The sequence below is a fragment of the Acartia tonsa genome, chromosome 8, assembly GCF_053477335.1.
Source record: "Acartia tonsa isolate MP-2025a chromosome 8, ASM5347733v1, whole genome shotgun sequence".
Lineage (NCBI taxonomy): Eukaryota > Metazoa > Arthropoda > Copepoda > Calanoida > Acartiidae > Acartia > Acartia tonsa.
This window is the reverse complement of record NC_137267.1, coordinates 41,468,616-41,490,122: the sequence shown is the minus strand read 5'-3', so window position 1 is coordinate 41,490,122 and position 21,507 is coordinate 41,468,616. Positions and strand designations below refer to the sequence as shown.

General features: G+C 39.3%; 1 protein-coding gene across 1 annotated transcript in view; it reads right to left on the bottom strand.

Annotated features, from left to right (window-relative positions):
- Positions 1-21,507, bottom strand: part of LOC145325582 (uncharacterized) — a 94,914-nt gene that overhangs the window by 12,986 nt on the left and 60,421 nt on the right. Inside the window, exons 12-17 of the mRNA XM_080168549.1 lie at positions 7,240-7,328; positions 5,079-5,189; positions 4,601-4,657; positions 4,047-4,179; positions 3,219-3,432; positions 729-789 (exon numbers count right to left, since the gene is read on the bottom strand). Of these exons, the coding sequence (XP_080024675.1) occupies positions 729-789; positions 3,219-3,432; positions 4,047-4,179; positions 4,601-4,657; positions 5,079-5,189; positions 7,240-7,328 (665 nt within the window). The remainder of the gene's footprint in view (positions 1-728; positions 790-3,218; positions 3,433-4,046; positions 4,180-4,600; positions 4,658-5,078; positions 5,190-7,239; positions 7,329-21,507) is intronic.

Sequence of the window (21,507 nt, the reverse complement as noted above, 5' to 3'; positions counted from 1 at the left end):
TTCAAAAATCTATTTTAAAACTTTAAATCTCTATAACACTAGGGAAAAATGAATTTTTAATCAAAACTTGAAAATAAATCTTTAATTTAAAAGAAAAGTTGAATGATTTCTTTCTCTTTCTTTGTCTGTACTGTTTAATTAGCAAAGGGATAGGTGTCTTAAGGGATAAGACAATGGAATATAAAATTTTCAATTTTGATAAACAAAATTACTCGTTCTGTAAACCAAGATTATGGTGAAAGTTTAATGAATTTAACAATTTTAATAACAACTAACACAATACCTCGAGATAGATAGACCTTTCATACTATACTTCATTTTTGCATGCAATGTTTTTAGTTTTTGATTCAATTTATTCTTTGTCAAGAATATTTTTATAAATAGTTGATATTAAAACTGTTTTACAGATTTTAGCTAATATTTTGAAAAATGGAAAAGAAGCAAAGTTAAACATTTAAATAAATAGATAAAAAAAAAACTTACTTTCCATTAAAGTGACTAGCCACCACAGAACCCCCCCCCCCCTCCCTCCTTTTTTCAATATATTGAAGGCAAAGGGGGTGGGAGTTTTTTTTATGCCTAACCTCTACCTTTACCTTCAGTGCCCTAACCCTGTACTCAATATTACTGAAGGTAAAACACGAAAAACTAAAATGCATAAATTATTTTAAATTTACTTCTGCAGTCTCTATAAGATACTTTGATGGAAACAACTAAAAAAAATGTACCTGGCCATTTTGAGGTGAACACTCAGTTGAACTTGTTGTCATACTTGATACTGTATCCTGTCTAGAAATATAAACATCATTACAGACAGACAGACAGATGAACTTGTTGTCATACTTGATACTGTATCCTGTCTAGAAATATAAACATAATTACAGACAGACAGACAGATGAACTTATTGTCATACTTGATACTGTATCCTGTCTAGAAATATAAACATCATTACAGACAGACAGACAGATGAACTTGTTGTCATACTTGATACTTTATCTTGTCTAGAAATATAAACATCATTACAGACAGACAGACAGACAGATGAACATGTTGTCATAATTGATACTTTATCCTGTCTAGAAATATAAACATAATTACAAACAGACAGACAGATGAACTTGTTGTCATACTTGATACTGTATCCTGTCTAGAAATATAAACATCATTACAGACAGACAGACAGATGAACTTGTTGTCATAATTGATACTTTATCCTGTCTAGAAATATAAACATAATTACAAACAGACAGGCAGATGAACTTGTTGTCATACTTGATACTGTATCCTGTCTAGAAATATAAACATCATTACAGACAGACAGGCAGATGAACTTGTTGTCATACTTGATACTGTATCCTGTCTAGAAATATAAACATCATTACAGACATACAGACAGATAAACTTGTTGTCATACTTGATACTGTATCCTGTCTAGAAATATAAACATCATTACAGACAGATAGACAGTAAACACTCAGTTGAACTTGTTGACATACTTGATACTGTATCCTGTCTAGAAATATAAACATCATTACAGACAGACAGACAGATGAACTTGTTGTCATACTTGATACTGTATCCTGTCTAGAAATATAAACATCATTACAGACAGACAGACAGATGAACTTGTTGTCATACTTGATACTGTATCCTGTCTAGAAATATAAACATCATTACAGACAGACAGACAGACAGATAAACTTGTTGTCATACTTGATACTGTATCCTGTCTAGAAATATAAACATCATTACAGACAGACAGTGAACATTTAGTTGAACTTTCAATTTTAGTTTTTTAAAGAAAAAGTAAAAAAATATCTTTTAGGGGTTATTATTCTTTGGAGGGTAGCTGTGACCCCCACCCCCCTGTATAAATTTCCTAGGACCTCTGAGAAGCTACCCTATAAAGGAGAACCATGTCGGTTAATTAGTTTCCGGGATCCTTCGGTACACAAAGACAGACAGAATAGATCCTCATACTTTATTATAAGGATTTGTTTTTTAGAATTCTAATCTCTTTACAAGATAACCGCACTTCTGAACTATCAACTCTGGTTTAAACTCTTACAAACTAGGTCACATAGATGGATATTGAATATACGTGGATATTATGACAGGGGAAAAATTGTCGAAAATTAAGGTTGCTAACACGGAAATCATTTATTGGTCAGTTTATTAATCCAGAATGAGGGGAGGGGATGGTGTAAAGGAGGTGGAGGGGGATCGTTACTTTAGCTATCTACAAGTTTCACTTCATAAGAGTACATAATAATCTGGTGCAAGATCCAAGTAATAAAAAATCCAATGTCACATAGATAGATAATGGATCTTCAGTGATAAGATAATGGATGAAATATTTATGTCCATTGATTTTTTAAAATATATCATGGGTTCACACCTCTAAATGGACCCAATTAAAGAATCCCAAAGTTTTTAAGTCAATAATTTACAGTCCAATTTACCCTTCCCTATCTTTAGATAGTTAATGGTGGAACGTACGACGGAAGTTTAGTTATAGAGTAGCTGCACTGCTACAACTCATGAAAAATTAAAGTTATTTCCGTTGATAAATGATACAATTTGCATATAAAATTAAATATAAGTGTACAGTATAAAACAAGGATGAAAACATCCATAAAAAATTTTTAGTTGGATAAACGGACAAAGTATGTTTTGATCAGTGTTTATAAAAGGAGAAAGAGAGAAAGGAAAAAAGAGAAAGAAGGAAATGATAAATATTAGAAATCACGAAACCTTAATGCATACATAAGTTTTTTGTAGCACAACCGACAGACCGACGGACCTAGTATGTTGTATACTAGATGCTCTTTAGTAGGGTGTGTCTTCACACACAAAAAATCAGCATTCTATCTCTAATAACAGTTACTTTGGTCGTTTGTCCCTCAGTGATATTTTTGTGCTTCGCTTTTTATGGATGTTTTCATACATTTATTAGCTTATTGTTCATACCCTTCTTATAAATGTACTCAAAATTGATTTATAGTTAAAGTACATTTCGTCTACTTTTCTCCATTGTTGATTATAATTTGGTTTAATGAAAAGAACAGGATAATTATTTAACAAGAAAGAAAAAAACCAATTATGATTGCACTTTTCCTTATTTTAAATTAAGCATTGTGAAAATAAGATTGATTGAAAGCTACTATTCTAATAACTATAAAGGCACTTTAAACTGTTAAAAATGACAAATATCTACCTTGGAAATAATGACAAATTAATTGCTGCTGTGCCATCCAGATTAATATGAGGACTCAGGAAGTGAGGCTTGATCAGGCCAGATCCTGTTCCTGCCAGACCTGCAGGTCCTCCAGACAGGTAGCTGGCGGCTGCACCGAGGTCAGTTTTGCCGCCAGCAGCCTGACCTGCCATGTAGCTGGCAATGTTGGCATCTGATAGGTAAGCTGTGTGATCTTAATATAATAATATAGTTAGTTATCTGAGATGGTCACGTGTAGGCTTGCTGTCAGGGAGGTGCTCGAGTCAACACAGCGTCATATTAAAGACGTTAAACATGGCACCTGTTGCTATTTCAGGCGCGTGACATCAATTGTAAGAGTAGGGGGAATGGCCCATAAACAGGCGAAAGTCATGCACGGTTAGGACTTCCAGACAAAGGTCGTACAATTAAAGGGTTGGTTGTCTATCACATGAACACTTTACACTGCAATTGAGACTTTCAAGGTGTGTTGAGAGGTCTAGAACTCGAAAGAACTCCAAATCTCCTTGAGGTCATCATAGATTTTTGAGATTGTTAGATTGTTGTATTGTATGTTAGATTAATCCATAGATTGTTCAAAAGATTGATCAATAGATCAATAGATTGTTCAAAAGATTGAAAAATAGATGGTTCAAAAGATTGAAAAATAGATGGTTCAAAAGATTGATCAATAGATTGTTCTAAAGATTGATCAATAGATTTAATGAAAGATTAATCGGTATATTTGGCATTGAATCGACTTATAGATTGATTGATTAATGTCTTATAGATTATATGATTGCGTGAGACATAAATTGATAATCATACCTCCAGAAAGGTAAGAAGCATTGCTGGCAGAAATAATATGTCCCTGAGAACTATTTGCCAGGTAGCTGGAGAGGTCTGTAGTTCCACTAGTGATACCTCCAGACAACCAGCTTGGGGTAGTCAGGTCACCTGACAGTAATAATCCTTGGATTACTTATTAAACATAATAAAGTAGCAGGATGTCTATTTGTCTGTCTGTGTCGAAGGATCTCGCTAACCACTGAACCATTATGGTTCTCCTTCACATGGTAGCTTCTCCGGGAAGGTTTATAAATATTTTTTTTACTTTTTCTTTTTGAATTTAAAATATAAATTGGATTATCTATTTAGACTCACCCCTCCTTAAGTGCCCCTTTAGGCCTCAAGGGGGCGAAGCCGCTAGTTAAACATAAAACAATGTTCTATTTATCATATAAGGATATTCAAAATTAGATTTCTTATGTTATTGTTTTAATTGGGAGTGTTTAAGATATCTGCAAACAATATATCCAAGAATAAAAACATATTTTTGTTACAAAACATATTCATGGAAAATAATAAGGATCTTTTCCTGAATGTTTGGTTGAAGGCAGGTAGCTTGACTGACTTGTAGGTAGGTAGCTAGCAGCATTCTAAATAGAAATACATAATTATGCAGGTAGCTCAACTGATATGTAGGAAGGTAGCTAGCAGCATTATAAATATACATAGATAAGTAGGCAGGTAGCTTGACTGATTTTTAGGTTTGTAGCTTGCAGCATTCTAAATATACATAGATAGATAGGCAGGTAGCTGACTGATTTTTAGGTAGGTAGCTAGCAGAATTCTAAATATACATAGATAGGTAGCTGACTGATTTGTAGTTAGGTAGCTAGCAATATTATAAATATACATAAATAGACAGATAACTTGACTTGCTTTGTAGGTAGGTAGCTAAAAACATTATATTAATATATATATTAAATGAAATATAGGTAGGTACCTATTCTAATTTTGTTGTGAGTTTTTAGATGGAGATGGAAAGACAGATTGAAAGATAGACAAATGGATTACCTGAAACAAACCATTTTGGTTGATTCTCATCTGTTTAGGAGGACTTCCCATGCTGAATTCTTCTAAAGGGGACGCTCCACCACTTAATCCAAACCCATTGGACATCAGTAACTAAATAGATTGATTACATAAATATTTAATTAGAGATATAATAGATACATGCTGTTTTGTCTTGTCATGTACTTGCTTGAAAGGGAGCATTATATTTGTCCGGGACATTGCCCTAGGCTTATTAAACAACAGATCTATAGCATAGATGTATACAGCATGACCCTCGAAAAAGTATTTTTAAGCATCTGCAGCCCTTATTTCTCAATGAATTATAAAAAAATGCATATGTCCTTGTTCTCCATAGTATTCCACATAAGTAGATATAAAAATATTTTTTTTACCTCCATTAACACCGGAGATTTTTAGAGCTAAAGTTTTGAAAAAGTGACTGAGGAAAAAGTAACTTTTAACATGAAACGACTTTTTTAGCAAAATTAAGGTAGAAATCCTTTTATTTTTGTTACTAGCAGAAACTTTATACAAAAATGAAATAAAAAATTTAGTTTTTGAGTAAAAAGCATTTTTTTACACATATTTTTTGAGTCTTTTTAGTTTAATGATATTTTGAAAAACTTACTTATTAGGCAAAATTGTTTAAGATTAAAAAAACCAAATAAATCTTTATGAATATAGCAGGAAAATTGTTTTTGTTTCACAATCCTAACTTTAATAACAAAAAAGTTATAAAGAAAATAAAATTAAAACATAATGATTTTTTTGTCTAAAAAGCTTAATTAATAACCTATTAAATTATTGAGATGTCAGAAAAGTAGGCGGAGCAACTGTCATAATTAATCCTTTTCTCAAATAAGGGTTAATAAATAACCTAAAATTTGCAAATAATTAATTCATTCAGTAGTAATTTTTGCCATTAAAAATTTATATTTTTTGGCGGAATAAGAAAGAAATAATTAGTTAACTTGTTTTTCTTTGTGTATCATTATTCAGTTGCCAGAAAAACATAATATATCCATCCAAAAAATAAGAGAAACAAAAAAAAATTCTTTTTCTCAGTCACTTTTTCAAAACTTTAGCTCTAAAAATCTCCGGTGTTAATGGAGGTAAAAAAAATATTTTTATATCTACTTATGTGGAATACTATGGAGAACAAGGACATAAGCATTTTTTTATAATTCATTGAGAAATAAGGGCTGCAGATGCTTAAAAATACTTTTTTGAGGGTCATGCTGTATACAGATAACTTCTTGCCCAAATTTTTCAATGACCTTTTTCACTGGCTAGCAAATTGTTCCTGCAACTTGGCTGTGTTAATGTTCCCGACATTTTTGGTTGATTTTCTAAAACCCAATTAAGAGTCGGCACAAGGTCATTGGGATGGGGAGGTACAGTTATTTGACCCCTTCCCTCTCTAGTATTATACTCTAATTATTAAACCTTATGGGAAGACTATTTGCTTTACAGATTTGAACCCAACTAAGTTATTTCATTGCTTAATTAGTGCAATTTAACATTTAACAATGATAGATGATAAGTGAATAAATCTCTATAAAATATTTGATACAGTGTAAACTTAAAACATTTTCTAGTACCAATTTTAAACATGTCTTTGACACCATCTTAACTAGCTGAGCCAGACTTGAAGTAAAATGTGACACTAATAATTGAAAGGTCCAAGAAATCTTCTTAAACTTGCAGACAATAGTTAGTAAATTCTTTGGAAATTTTGGGTTACACAACTTTTCTACAATTTGAAGGGGTAGGAATTTTGCAAATATTTAAAATAAGAAGCTTTCGTGTAATAAACTTTGTCGCAAATATGGGTATTAAATAAAAGATTTGTCAAGGCATCAAATTTTACTCTAATCAAAACTAAATATTAATGATTAAGTCAAAAGCTTTTACATAAAGCTTAAACATAATTGTTTAGGCATTTAAATTTATACAAAGCCATTAGACAAAATGAAGATGTAATAAATAACCAATAACAATTAACAACACTAATCCTAAATAGTTATTTTTGAAAAAGCTAAATGCTTCACCTTTCTTAGGGGCTTTTATAAATCACAAAAGATGATAGTTTAATTTACTACTGTAATGGATAGATCGATAGATTTGAAATAGATATGGAAAATGATATCTAAGCACTTACTGGTTTAGAATTAGCTTGAATATTGATTGATTGATTGGCCAGCCCATAATTTCCTCCTTTTCTATCCAAACTGTGGACATTCACACATTCTAAAATAGATAGATAGATAAATAGTTAGATCAGAGAAAGAGAGCGGACAATTGTCTATTTTTTAAAGTAAACCCAAAAGTTTTATAATAGTGTCTTATTATTCGTTGGCTTAACAACTTCGGGGACTTTGATAGATTTTGATTGGTTAGATTATTAAGTTTAAACTCAAAACATTTCGACCACTAATTGAATCTACAATTTTTATTAATATGGGGGATGTTTATCAATTTATCGACCATTGTCTTATCCATTTAGATCACTGTAGGTTAGACTGGCCCAAAAAAACATAAATTTTTAAATCTTTACCATATTAATTTGCGGATACCTTGAAGTTGTTACCGGCTCAAATGTAGACCTTTTTTAAAGGATTTTTTCTGAACCTATTTTTACATTCCGCACATTGAAAAGCGATTTAGACCTTCATTTGGGCCACACTACTGTAGGTAGATAGATAGACGGATGAGTAAAATAGAGAGATTTAAATATATAGATGATAGATAGATAGACAAATATAAACTAAATAAAGTTATATATATTTTACAGAAGTTGAATTTAATTAAATTGATAAAATTAAAGTTAGTTAGATAAATAGATAGATAGAAACATAGATAGATAGATTTTAAATGCAATAAAAAGTTATATACACCTAACATAAGTTGAATTTATTATTTCTTTTACTCAAGAACAATAAAAGAAAATATCAAATGCGTTGTTAGATTTGAATATTTTATCTTCAGTTGATTATCTCTATTTTCTAGAATTCATTCATATGATGCTGTGAGTATTGGTTTAAAAAATATGACGTAACAAAAAAAATTAGCCAATGAGAGGCCGTTATTGACCAATGGCGGCATACGTAGTGGACTCTCATTGGCTAATTTTTTTTGTTACGTCATATTTTTAAAACCAATATAATACTCACAGCATCCATTCATATGTTAATAGACATAATATACATATGTATATAGATGGTCCATAAGACCACAAAATTCGTCAAACTAGGAAAGGGATTCAAGTTATATAAGCAATGAAATTTTTCGAGAATATAATTTCTAGAAAGCTAACTTTATCCGAATGAATTAAATTATTCATAGTTAATTTATGTTTTGTCATGTGCATCACACTATACTAGGAAATAAATTTTTGCACATTATAATTAACCCAGGAAAAGCTTTATGTTAAGAAATGCGAATATTTATAGCTAACTCATTATGCGAATAAAATGAATAAATCATGCCCGTTCATACCAAAATCTTTACACAATTTCAACCAATAATATGCCTAGAATATAACTTTACTATTCTCCTATTGGCTGATTTAGTGATTATGTTTCATATCTCTATTATATGTTGTTGGTTTGTTATGATATTTTATTTAAAGCGATTATGTCTACCATGTAACAATATTCTAATAATAACATTGATATAAATAACAAAGTGCATCACACTGTATTTGATCCTTTTGGTTTTGCAACAGAACAATAATGGCAACAAAATATAAACAATAAATTTTATCATGACCAATAACAAGCAATACAATTGTGTACTTTTTATAATCAAATAAAAATCAGGGACAAGGGACCAGATCCTGACAAACATTTCATAGTTAAAATTCCCCCCAAAACCCACTCCTCCCCTCCCCCCTCTTTCTTACCCACTTTCCTTTAGTTATGCAAACATTTAAAATGGAATTAATTTGCTGCTAAAAAATGAATGATAGCTTAACATTGATGACAAAAATTCATAAGCAGTAAAGTATAATAGAATTATATTTGATAGAGAAACAAATTAAGCTACATTGACAATACTCATAGTTTGAAGGAATCTTTAGAATAAATTCAGAAGCCTATATCATTTAGCAGCTTTTGCTACATGGACAAAATTAATGGATCTTAAGGGATAAGACATTGAGGGAATTGATGTTCCTATCTATTGATGAAAGACAATCTTTTCCCTTCTTTGCAGATAAAACATTTAGTGGATAATTTGGATCTACTGCAGTTCACGGTAAAATATTGCCGGTAACGAATATTGCTGAAAATCTATGAATTTCAAAGGCTGCTAGCTGCCAAACGGCTGATCGTACAGATCATACCCGCACACCATTTTAAGCGGTGTAAGAACGCCTACAAATAATCTGGAATAGCCAAGATCAAATGATACACAGGGAAAGCTTCACTGAAGAAAAAACGCGTAAAATAGGCCTTTTTCGCGCATTTCTCTGCACTGCGAGATAATTATGCATTATTGATTTATAGCTATTCCAGATTATTTGTAGGCCTTCTTATGTCGCTTAAAACAGTGTGCGGGCATGATCTGTACGTTTAGCCGTTTGGCAGCTAGCATCCTTTTAAATTGATAGATTTTTAGCAATATTCGTTACCAGCAATATTTTACCGTGAACTGCAGTAGAAAATTTTTAAACAACGTAATTATAAAGTGTACAAAATGTTGTTGCCTCATGTGGTTGATAAATTTTATTTTGTTTTAGACAGCTATATACTAAATCAGGGGAAGTTTAATTTGTAAATTTGTTATAAAATAATATAAAGGTAAAGTAATCAAAATTTGCTTTAGATACAGAAGAAAGAAAATAGATAGAGAGAGAGAAAGAGAGAGAGAGAGAGAGAGACAAGATTATTTATAGAGAAGTTACTAAAGAGAAACATTTCTACTTTTTATAAGAACCTAAGTTACGCTTTTTTATTCATCTATTTATCTCTGTAGACAAAAAAAACTCTGTATAAGGTAAAACTATACCTTTTTTCTCTTAGCAAGTTAATTTAACATTAGTTTTCCTTTTCAACAGATAAAAAACAATTTATAGACAATGCCTCTGACAAAATTGGAAAAAAGAACATTAAGAACATTTACTTTAAAGTTGACAAATATCTCAAAAGGTGAAAAAAGTGAATGTTAAGATTGTTCTATTGGTTTCAACCCGCGTCTGAGGATTCACATAATAATCCTTATACAAAAGTATCTGTCTGCCTGTACGTAAGGATATTGCTAACCGCTGGATATTTATTACAATGTAGCCCATAGAATAAGAATAAGGAGGAATAGAAGTGAAAACCCAAAAAATTTCTGGGAAATTAGAAGGAATCTTTGACTTGCGCAGTAAAGACAATTAGGCTAAAGTACAAATCACAATGACTAGTTGGACAAAATTAGAAAAATTTAATTTGTATCTAAATCTAATATATATTGTTTAAATTATTTTGATCTTCATAATTTAAAATTATGTATTGTAGTGTAACACATTTGACTTTGGAACAATTTAGAATAATTATATGAAATCAGAAGGTAATTATTTAACCATAAACATCAATGTCTGATTGAGACTATCGCCTCTGATGGAAAGTCACTTAACCTGATGTTATTTTAATTTTGGTAAGTACAATTGACCACATTTGTAATTTTCAAGGGTCAGTTAAATGGGTACAGCCCCTTCCTCCTTCCTCCCCCCTCCCCCTTACCACAAGTTAATGTATGGATGTAGTTGCTATCTTGTATAAATCAGCTGTTTAAAAACATACATAAGAGCGCAATCTAGTTTTATAATATAAATTTTGTAAATTTTCTTACAGAATTATATTTTTTAACTTAAAATGCACATCAAATTCATTTTTAATCCATTGTGAATAGGAAAGAGAAAGATGGATTCTTGGCTACAAGGCTTTTAGTAAATTATTGCAAAAGGAATTTATTTTGAATATTTTTTCAGAATAATTACTGAAATCATGTTATTTACTAACAGCCTTATAGCCGTTTTGGTCTTTCAAATGTTCCAATTTTACTTCAGGCTAGCCAGGCAGAATCTTCTACCTGGATTCTATTCTATACTTTATCTTCTTTGATGTAGCCATTGAATTAAATAACGTAGTTATAAAACTTTGGATACCACAATAGTTTACAATCCAATATTCCCTCCCTAAAGGTGGGACACAGTAAAATTTACAATGAAATGTCCTCTCCCTTCCTTGACATAAGGAACCAAAAAGCCCTTCAAATAATCCTCAAAGAATAACATCACAACAGTCAAATCATGGTTTGAATTGTGATTTTACAGTAGAAAACAACCCTAGAACAGGTCTGGTAAGCCGAGCGTACTCGGCCCACGGGGTAACGAGTTCGGATTCAACGGGCCCTAGCCTTTAAGTATTCTACCAAACAAACAAGCAGGATTCAATCATACAGAATTATATATTTAAACTGAATAATCTTTACAAGTTATGTTTACTATATATATACAACAAAAATATGACAATAGTTAGGTTTGAAGGGGGTGTGGGGCGCTAGGGCTTAGCGCCCGACGGTAGACAGGCTGTGGGGGCAGCGGTGGTAAAAGGGGAGGCAGTGCCTCCCGATTATATAAGTGCATGATGGACTCGTGATAGTTGCATGTTCAAGTCCCCTCCCCACATTTAGGCAGGCTTAGTTTGACCGCCGGGTGCGGGGTTAACAGCGGTCATGAGATGGATAGTGATATAATAGGATTAGTGCGGGGGGTTTGTTATCATAAGTCACAGCGAAGCAACTCTGTATTCGGCCTGTCCGTATGGGTGTCGTATTACCACAACCTCCCCTTCAAGGGTTGCGTGGCTCCTGAGCCACCAGGCCTTGAACCTGGGGATACGACAGCCGGCTCCTGCGCCGGACAGGCAGTTCCTGGGGCACAGCTCGATGGAGGACAGCTCGGGCTACACAGGCTCCTCGGGACACTCGTTGCTCGGTCTGACTGTGGTTGGTGATCAGCATTGTCAGCTCCTGGTTGGCTTCTAGGCGTGGGTTGGCCACGGCCAAGCCTCGCCGCTGGAAATTTTGCCTCGTCTGCAGGATCAGTTCTGCCTCGGCTGGTAACTGGACACGAAGGCCTAGGCAGATTCTGGTGGTTCCTAAGGGTGGAATGGTGATGGCAAAGGGCGCATAGAATTCCATGGGGGCGCCTGCTTGATTCAGGTTGCTTGGCCTCCTAGCTCCTACCCGGATGGGGATGGCTGTCATCAGCAGGGGGCACATGGCTTCTTCTTCTTCTTCTGGGGCGGCTTCTTCCATCGCAGTGGCTGGCTCTTCTCCTACAGGTCCGCTGCCGGCTGGCAGGTTCTCCATGTCTGCGTCAGGGTTCCAGATGGCATCTCTGAGTGGCTCTGGAGCGGGCGGCGGCGGCGGTGGTTCGTTGGGTTGCTCCTGCAGGTTTTCCTCCACTGGGTCACGATCTTGGCCGCTAGGCTGTGGGGCGGCTGCGGCTGGCTGGTGCACTGGGAACTCTCCTGGGTTGCTAGCTGCGGGCGCCGCCGCTCCAACTGGCAGCTCGGTGGCATCCTCGTCGCCGTCCACGTCAACTTGGATGTCTTCTGGGATCTGGTGGGCAGTCACATCTCCAGTGTATTTGCGCAGTCGGCCTACATGCGCGGTAACTTCTGAGATCCTGGCTACTGGAGAGGCAGGTTTGATGACATAATGGACTTCTGTAGCTTTCCTCACTACTTTCCAGGGGCCAGTCCATCTCTTGGTAATCTTGGCTGCCTTTCCTGGCACCAGGCGAGGGGCCAGGTACCAGACCAAGTCTCCAACCTCATACTTGGCCGTGCCTTCGTAAGCTACCGCGCTCCTCCTGATGGTTCCCTCCTCCTTCTGCTGGATGGCATCATAAACTGCATAGTAGCGCTGCAACAGAGCTTGGACGTTGGCTGGAACTGAAGCATATTCGGTCTCTGGCAGCCGGAGCACCATGTCCACTGGAAGTTTGGCCTCTCTCCCAAAGAAGGCCAGGAACGGGGTCACACCAGTGGATCTACAGGCCTTGGTGTTGTAGGCAAAGGCAATGGCAGGCAGGTGGGGCTCCCAGTTGTTATCGTCTCTGTCTAGGAACAGGCGCATGCCTGTGTTGAGCGTCCTATGAAACCTCTCCACTCGGTTGGACTGCGGATTGTAGGGTGGTGGATGTGTCAGGCCAATTTCGAGCCGGGAGGCCAGTTCCTGGAATACCTGGCCGGTAAATTCCATTCCATTGTCGGAATGGATCTTCAGGGGGCATCCGAACGTGGCCAGGTGTCGGTGCAACAGGGCTTCAGCCACCGTGAGGGTGCGCTTGTTGGGGATGGCGTAGAGGCTGACAAACCGGCTAAATCCATCTTGGCAGGTGAGGATGTAGCGGTTTCCTGCTGGGGTCTCTGGCAGTGGCCCCACCAGGTCGATGAATAGGACTTGCTGTGGATACCCCTGGCGGGAGGGCACGTGGATCCCCTGCTTCAGCCTCTCCTTGGTAACTTTCTGGACACACTCAGGGCAGGTTTGTACCATCAGGCGGACGTCACGGGCCAGGTTGGGCCACCAGAAGTGCATGGCAACGCGGGCGATAGTTGCGTCCATCCCAAAGTGCCCAGCCATGGGGGTTCCATGGGCTAGGAAGAACGCATCCTGCTGGAGGGCCGAAGGCAGCAGGTATCTTGTCCTCTCTCCTGTCAGAGTCTGGTCAGTGGTGGTGAGGCAGCCATGCTCGTCAAGCCCCAGGGCTGAGAAGCGGCTGGCGTACTGCTGCTCGTCTCGTTCCTTGCCGCGCAGCTCAGCCTTGGTTGGGGCCTTGCCATCAGCCACCCATTGGCGGACACGGAGCAGGAGGGGGTCCTGTGTCTGGGCTTCCAACACTCTAGCTGAATCCAGTCGGGCGGCAGGAGGCCGGCTAGCTGTGGGCTCCCCTAGCTGGGCCAGGTTGTGGATATACTCAGCCTGCTCTGCTAATTCTTCGGCGCTAGCCGTTGGCATGTTGGCATCTTCCCGGCGGCTGAGGGCGTCGGCGTTGGTATTCTGGGTGCCAGGCCTGTGGCAGACGGTAAAGTCTAAGGCCGCTAGCTCCTCCTGCCAGCGGGCCACCATCCCTGTGGATGTGTTCAGTGATTTCATCTGTAGCAGGGCAGAGGAATCAGTGTTGATCTGGAAGCTGCGGTAGGACAAGATGCCGTGGAATTTTCGGATCCCATAGATAATGGCGGCCATCTCTCCCTTCCAGGACGGGTAGCGCGTCTCAGGGTCGGTTGTCTTGCGTCCCACGGCGGCAATCAGCCTCTCCTTGCCCTCCTGGCATTGACTCAGTATGGCAGAGATGGCGCGGCTGCTGAAATCTGTGGTGAGCTGGAACACTGCTGGTAAATCAAACCTGGGCGGCGCTCGGATGGGGGCCTGTCGGAACTTGTCCTTGAGTTGCAGCAGCTGGGCTTCCATCTCAGGCGTCCAGGTTAGGGCCTTGGCCGTCTTCTGCCGATTCATCTCGTAGGTGAGGTCTGCATACTCTGGGATGAACAGGCGGTAGTATCCAAAGAAGCCCAGCAACGCCAGCAAATCCTTGGGGGTGCTAGGGGCTGGCCAGTCCAAGATGCGGTCAATATAGTCCTCTTGCATGGCTATCCCCTCCCGGCTGAGGGTGTGACCCAGATAATCCACCTTGGACCGGAACAACTTGGTCTTGGCTGGCTTGAGGCGGATCCCTCCCCTGCGGTGGGCTTCCAAGACCTCTCGGAGCCTGGCCAGGTGGGCCCAGGTATCCTGGTGGAAGGTCAGGACGTCGTCAAGGTAGGACTGGAGGTTGGCTGTGCCTAGTGGGTTTAGGACCCCTGCAATAAACCTGGAATAGACAGACGGTGCCGTAGCCAGGCCAAAGGGCATCCTTTTCCATTGATACAAGCCCCTGGGGGTGGTGAAGGCGGTGCAGGGCCGGCTATCCTCAGACACACGGATGGTGTAGTATGCGGCCACCGCGTCTAGAGCACTGTAGACACGGTGCCCGCCAGCTCGTTCCACCAATTGCTGGATCCTAGGCAGGGGGTAGCTGTCCAGCTCCAGACACTTGTTGAGGGCCCTGTAGTCGACGGCCCAGCGGGTGCTCCCGTCCTTCTTCTTGATGGGCACCAGGGGGCTGCTCCAGGCGGAGTCCGACGGCTCTATGACTCCTTCCTGCAGCCAAGTGTCCAGTTGTTTCTCCAGTTCAGCCTCTTGCCGCGGGTTCAGATCCCTAAATCTCTGGCGGATCGGCTGGGTCCCTGGCTTGAGGCGCAGCTGCAATTCAACCACATCTGTGCAGCCGGGGGTAGAATTGGAGAAGACGTCCCTGTATTCTGACAACGTAGTCCAGACCTCCTTCTTGAGCAAGGGGTCCTTGCGTAGGAACTCATTGTCTTCCATCTCCAAGGCCTCCCACAACTCTTGCATGTCTATGGGCTCAGCAGGTTCTTGGACCGAGTGGAGATGCGGGGGAGGCGTATCAGAGACCTCCAGAATGTCAGGTTTGACCAGCTCCCCTGCCACCGGGAGGCCAGCATCCAGCAAGAGGGGCACCTCCCCCTCATTGACCACCAGTACTCTAAACACAGTGGCAGAGCCAGGCCTGTGGGCATACAGGCCCTCTGGAATAACAAGGTCCTCCCCAAACCTCTGTTCTGGGGCAGCTAGTTGAATGGCATCCTTGGTGCGATGGCCTACTAGCTCAACAGGGACTGCCATAACCCCGCGGCCAGGCAGGACCACTCGCTTGGCTGTGCGGAGCTGGGGTGGTTGACCGTCAGTTGGAGTGACAGCGCTCAGCCTATACGTGGCTGGTGAGGGGTCAGCCTTGGCTCCGGGACCCACCGGCCGCGACTTGACGGGCTCGGCTTCTGGAGAGGCTGACGTGTCGGAGCCAGGCTTGGCTCCGGGGGCGTCCGGCCACGATTTGACGGGCTCGGCGCTGGGAGAGGCCACAATGCTGGGTCCAGCTTTGGCTCCGTGGGCGTCCGGCCGCGACTTGACGGGCACGGCGCCGGGAGAGGCTGGGGCCTGAGAGTTGAGTGTGGCTCCGGGTACATCAGACCGCGACTTGACGGGTCTGGACTCGGGCTTGGCTGGTGGACTGGCTGGAGGTCCCAGGTAGAGGGGGCCAGGTGGACACGGCTGGCCGTTGATAAAAATGTCGGAGGAGAAGATTGGTTCTGGAGGGCTGGCAATCTCAGGAAACGTTGTTGGCAGGCTCTCCCTTGGCACCTTGGGCACTGGGGGCAACCCCATGGCTAGCAGGTTAGCTCCCTTGTGTGCGTTGAGCTCAGCGTCCACCCAGTGTGTGCCTTTCTCAACCACACGCGGCTGCTCAGGCAGGGGGCCTGGCAGAGGCCCCTCATAGCTTAGCTCTCTCTCGGCTGTCTCCCGGTCAATGGGGACGCCACGGAGTGGGATAAACTCCCCACGCGCCCACAAGCAAGGTGGTTGCATGTCGAAACAGAGCCTAGTTCCGAACTCCTTGAGAAAATACCCTCCTAAGTTCAGAGGGTGGGAGAGATTCCGGACCACAGTCACGTGGTATAGATGGAGTATAAGAGTGTGTGAAACTGCCATATATAACTCTTTTAATTTTCCAATTACCTGGAGGGGCTGGCCTTCCTCATTAGCAGTCAGGATCTGGGTGTTGTCCGGAATCAACATGCGTTGCACGCCCATCGCGTGCATGAGGTGCTCAGAAATTACAGCAGACCCTGGTACACGGTTGCCAGAATCAACCATGGCATCAACCTGTACATGCTGGGCAGGGTCAGGAGTAGGAAACCTCACCCTGATATGGCAGGGGAAGTGGAGGTCCTGCCCTTGAGACAAGGGGGCCTCTCGTTCGGCTGGGGTTGGCAGAAACTTTGGTGGTGGCCGCACCGCAGCTATGGTGGTATCGCTTACCATGGTGGCTTAGACTGTAGCTTCGAATCACTAGAGCTTATTAATTATCACTTGGTCAACAATTTTATATTTATTTTTATCACTTGGTTGACATTTTATACACAATGATGTGTTGTTATCACTAGGAGCTCTAGGTGTGATTCTGGAAGCACTGGCAGCAGGGAATGTCCGTCCTGCAAGGTTCAGAGGGGTGACGGCGGTAGGGAATGACCCGTCCTACAGCGCCGCTGGTTCGAATCCCGACAAATGGCGGCAGGGAATGGCCCGTCCTGCAGCGCCTCGGGTTCGAATCCTGGGAGGCAGCGGCAGGGAAATGTCCCGTCCTGCCGTGCCTGTGGCTCAAAATCTGCTATCCGTCGCAGTGGTAGGGCTTACTTGTGTGCTGAAGCTGCGCAGCCACACATTGCCTTCTTAGGGAGACCAGCACACAGCTGTCTGTCTCGTAGGTTTGGCCTGGGTGTCCTGGGGCTTGTCCCAGCTACACTTGCCAATTTAGACTCAGTTTTGTAGCCGTCTGAGCTAAATTATCCGGTTGCCGTGGCTGCGCACCTAGCGCTACTCCTACACGACACGGAAAAAGCGTCTTAACTGGCGCTTTTAGCAGGCTAAATCTGCTTGCCGTAGGCCAGAGGCCCACATATTGCGTTCAAAATGATGGAAATTCGACCTAAAAAGGCCGTCTCACGGGTCAGTTGGCGGCTGATTGTCCCCTTACTTGCCAAAGGGTCCAATCAGAGGTAGAATAGGCTAGTTTCTGTAAGGCTCGATTGAAACACGCTGACACCAAGTTCTGGTAAGCCGAGCGTACTCGGCCCACGGGGTAACGAGTTCGGATTCAACGGGCCCTAGCCTTTAAGTATTCTACCAAACAAACAAGCAGGATTCAATCATACAGAATTATATATTTAAACTGAATAATCTTTACAAGTTATGTTTACTATATATATACAACAAAAATATGACAATAGTTAGGTTTGAAGGGGGTGTGGGGCGCTAGGGCTTAGCGCCCGACGGTAGACAGGCTGTGGGGGCAGCGGTGGTAAAAGGGGAGGCAGTGCCTCCCGATTATATAAGTGCATGATGGACTCGTGATAGTTGCATGTTCAAGTCCCCTCCCCACATTTAGGCAGGCTTAGTTTGACCGCCGGGTGCGGGGTTAACAGCGGTCATGAGATGGATAGTGATATAATAGGATTAGTGCGGGGGGTTTGTTATCATAAGTCACAGCGAAGCAACTCTGTATTCGGCCTGTCCGTATGGGTGTCGTATTACCACACAGGTACTAAAACTTTTTCTATACACTCGACAAAGTTCGTCTTTTGGTGTAATTATAAAACAGTAAACATAATTAGGCCGATATTCAAACTCTTAAGTGAACAGACAATAGCCGATAAATTGATGTAAATCCCTAATGATGTCACACAAAACTAACCCTTCTGTAGATAAGAATTAGTGGTAAAAACGTTTAAACACTTAATAAATCAACCAATCAAAATTCAAAATTGAGCCAATGAATAAGAAAACGTTATTGTAAAACTTTGGGGACTTTTGTAATAAACAGCAGATAGTTCCCTCTCTCAACGACATACGGATTTTCTACTTATTATTATCGAATTGGTACTCTTTCTTTTTTCGCATTTTAGTAATGCAATTAATTTTGGACAATTATAAAAAGAAGCTACAACTGTATAATTTTTTACGTTTTTATATGAACATCACTATATTTGTAGTATTATTGTTTTGACTAAAGAGATGTGAATAGGGCAAATAAACTTTATTTTCTAGTACCAGAACTTTTTACAAGGTCTCTTAAGGGGAGGCCCTAGGATGAGGCAAAATTTATTCAAAATCATAGACTATTATGTCCATTTTAGCGCAAAAACAATAAATCTAAAACCATTGATGCATAACCCAGACAACTACCTGTAGTTCATTTAATTGCAAATTGCTTTTTTTGTAGAGACTTGGCTGTGTTAATATTTCTGACGATATTGGCTGATTTTCAAAGATCAAATTAAAAGTCGGCAGTGTCCCAACCCCATAGACATACAGTTATTTAATCCCTATAAAAATAATATAGGAAATCTGATAAGGGAGGAGGTACAAAAAAATATTTTGCTAAAATTATTTTTATATTTTGCTTTAATGTAGGCACATTACTTTTGTCTTCTAAACTTGGAGCCCTACATATGTCTTTGTTTAATATAGGACTCAAATCAAATATCAAATAGGTTTTGGATTCTTTATTTGATGAAGCTTTTTATAGTTCCTATAAAAATAACGTTATACTGGCCTACCATTGGTCAATTAAAATGTATACTAGTCTGCATTTGGCTAATTATTTTGTGTATTGGCCTAACATTGGTCATTTGTATTGTTTGGCGCCATTTTTTTGGGCACCATAAAGAGCTTCTTAGCCTAACTGATTCTATGACCAATTAGCATCTTATTTTTTAACTTAATTTGTTTGTCAATTCACAATAACAGTATGGAGGATTTAGATTTTAAAAAGCAGCTAACAAAAAATTTCGGGAATAGTCCGTTTCGTAACATCGCCGGCCCCATAAGGGGCAATTCATCGTATTTTTAAAATGGCTTTTTATAGGTTATTTTAGGTTAGGTTAGGTTATATTTGGTTAGGTGATTGCCCCACATGGTAAGGTAATTGGCCCCGCAGGGTTAGAGCCCCCGCAATGGCTAGAAATAGGAGAAAAGCTACTGTGAAAAGTACGAAGAATCGCCCCATAAGGTGTGATGTTACGAAAGGGACTACACCCAAAATTTCTGCTGATGATTTTCTGAAAACCAAACCAAGTATTTAATTGGATTTTATCTAAGCAAAACTTTTCTTACTAATATTTTCATTCTTGTTGTTAGTTTAAAATTTAAAAGTTTAAATCTATTTACAAAGTATACTGTTTTATTTAAACGAAAAACAAGTAGAACTGTAAAGTAAAGTAGACTTTTTCTCAAAAATAAAATGAACTAAAAATTTGAATATTCAAAAGTATTTTTCAATTCATTATACCTTTATTCATTGTCATTACTATAAAATCGTATTTAAATTATATTTAATTAACAGCAGTTTGATTTTAAAACAGCGTTTGATATCATAATAAGAATCTACTGTTTCACCCTTAGAAGACGGCAGTAATATATTGGCCTAAAACCACACCAAGATTTATTTTTTAGATAAAATCGCCCTATTCTATACTGGAACATATTTGAAAGCTTCTCTAAAACGGAGAGGTCACACGGTTCATTAACGGATCTTAACGGACAAACTAAAAATATATCGTTAATTAATGTCACACTTTTTTTAAAGTTACGAACGAAGTTATGAATAACTATTAAGGAGATACCCAAGTACATTTAAGCCCCTCTATACCTGACCTAACCATCCTATAATTATATATTATTCATATGAAAAAAAATGTATCGCATCGTATTACAGCTTTCCGCGGATATTAAAATGGAAAATTATAAGATTAAAACCAGTTTTGTTAGGTTCGACAGCCGAAGGCCCATGCTAACATTTAAGAAAACTAGTATTAATTTTAAGATTTTTATTTTTTTATTTGAGTGGAAGTTGTTTACAAAACCATACGATACATGATTTTTTAGCATGGCTGGGAACAGGTTCTAAATCAGTGGATAATAATCGGTTTCAAAGCCATACTGGAAATAATCTTATGCTCCAAACAAGAATGTTTTATATGCTTTACCGGTATTTCAATTTATAAATGAAAGGTCAGCTTTTCAGAGAGAGAGAGGGGACAATGGGCTGTTTATTACACTAGGCCCCAAAGTTTTATAATAACGTTTTTTTTATTTGTGGGCTAAATTTGATTGGTAGTTTTATTAAGGAGTATTTAAATGTTTCAACTTTTAACTTAAATCTGCAGAAGGAGTAATTTTGTGTGCCATCATTAGGGATGTACATCAATTTATTGGACATTGTCTTATCCCTTTAGATCTGTATCAGCTTGCCTTTTGCAACATAAGCAGGGTGATAAACAAAGAAGATAAAGTATAGAATAGAATCCAGGTAGAAGATTCTGCCTGGCTAGCCTGAAGTAAAATTGGAACTTTTGAAAGACCAAAACGGCTATAAGGCTGTTAGTAAATAACGTGATTTCAGTAATTATTCAGAAAAAATATTCAAAATAAATTCCTTTTGCAATAGTTTACTAAAAGCCATGTACCCAAGAATCCAGCTTCCTCTTCCCTATTCACAATGGATTAAAATGAATTTAATGTGCATATTAAGCCTTAAAAAATTTAATTATGTAAATTTTACAAAAAAAATATTGGTCTCAGTATTTATATTATAAAACTAGGTTGCGCTCTTATGTTTGTTTTTAAACAGCTGATTTATACATGATAGCAACTACTACATCCATACATTAACTTGTGGAAGGGGGGAATGGGGGAGGAAGGGGCTGTACCCATTTAGCTGACCCTTTAAAATTACAAATGTGGTCAA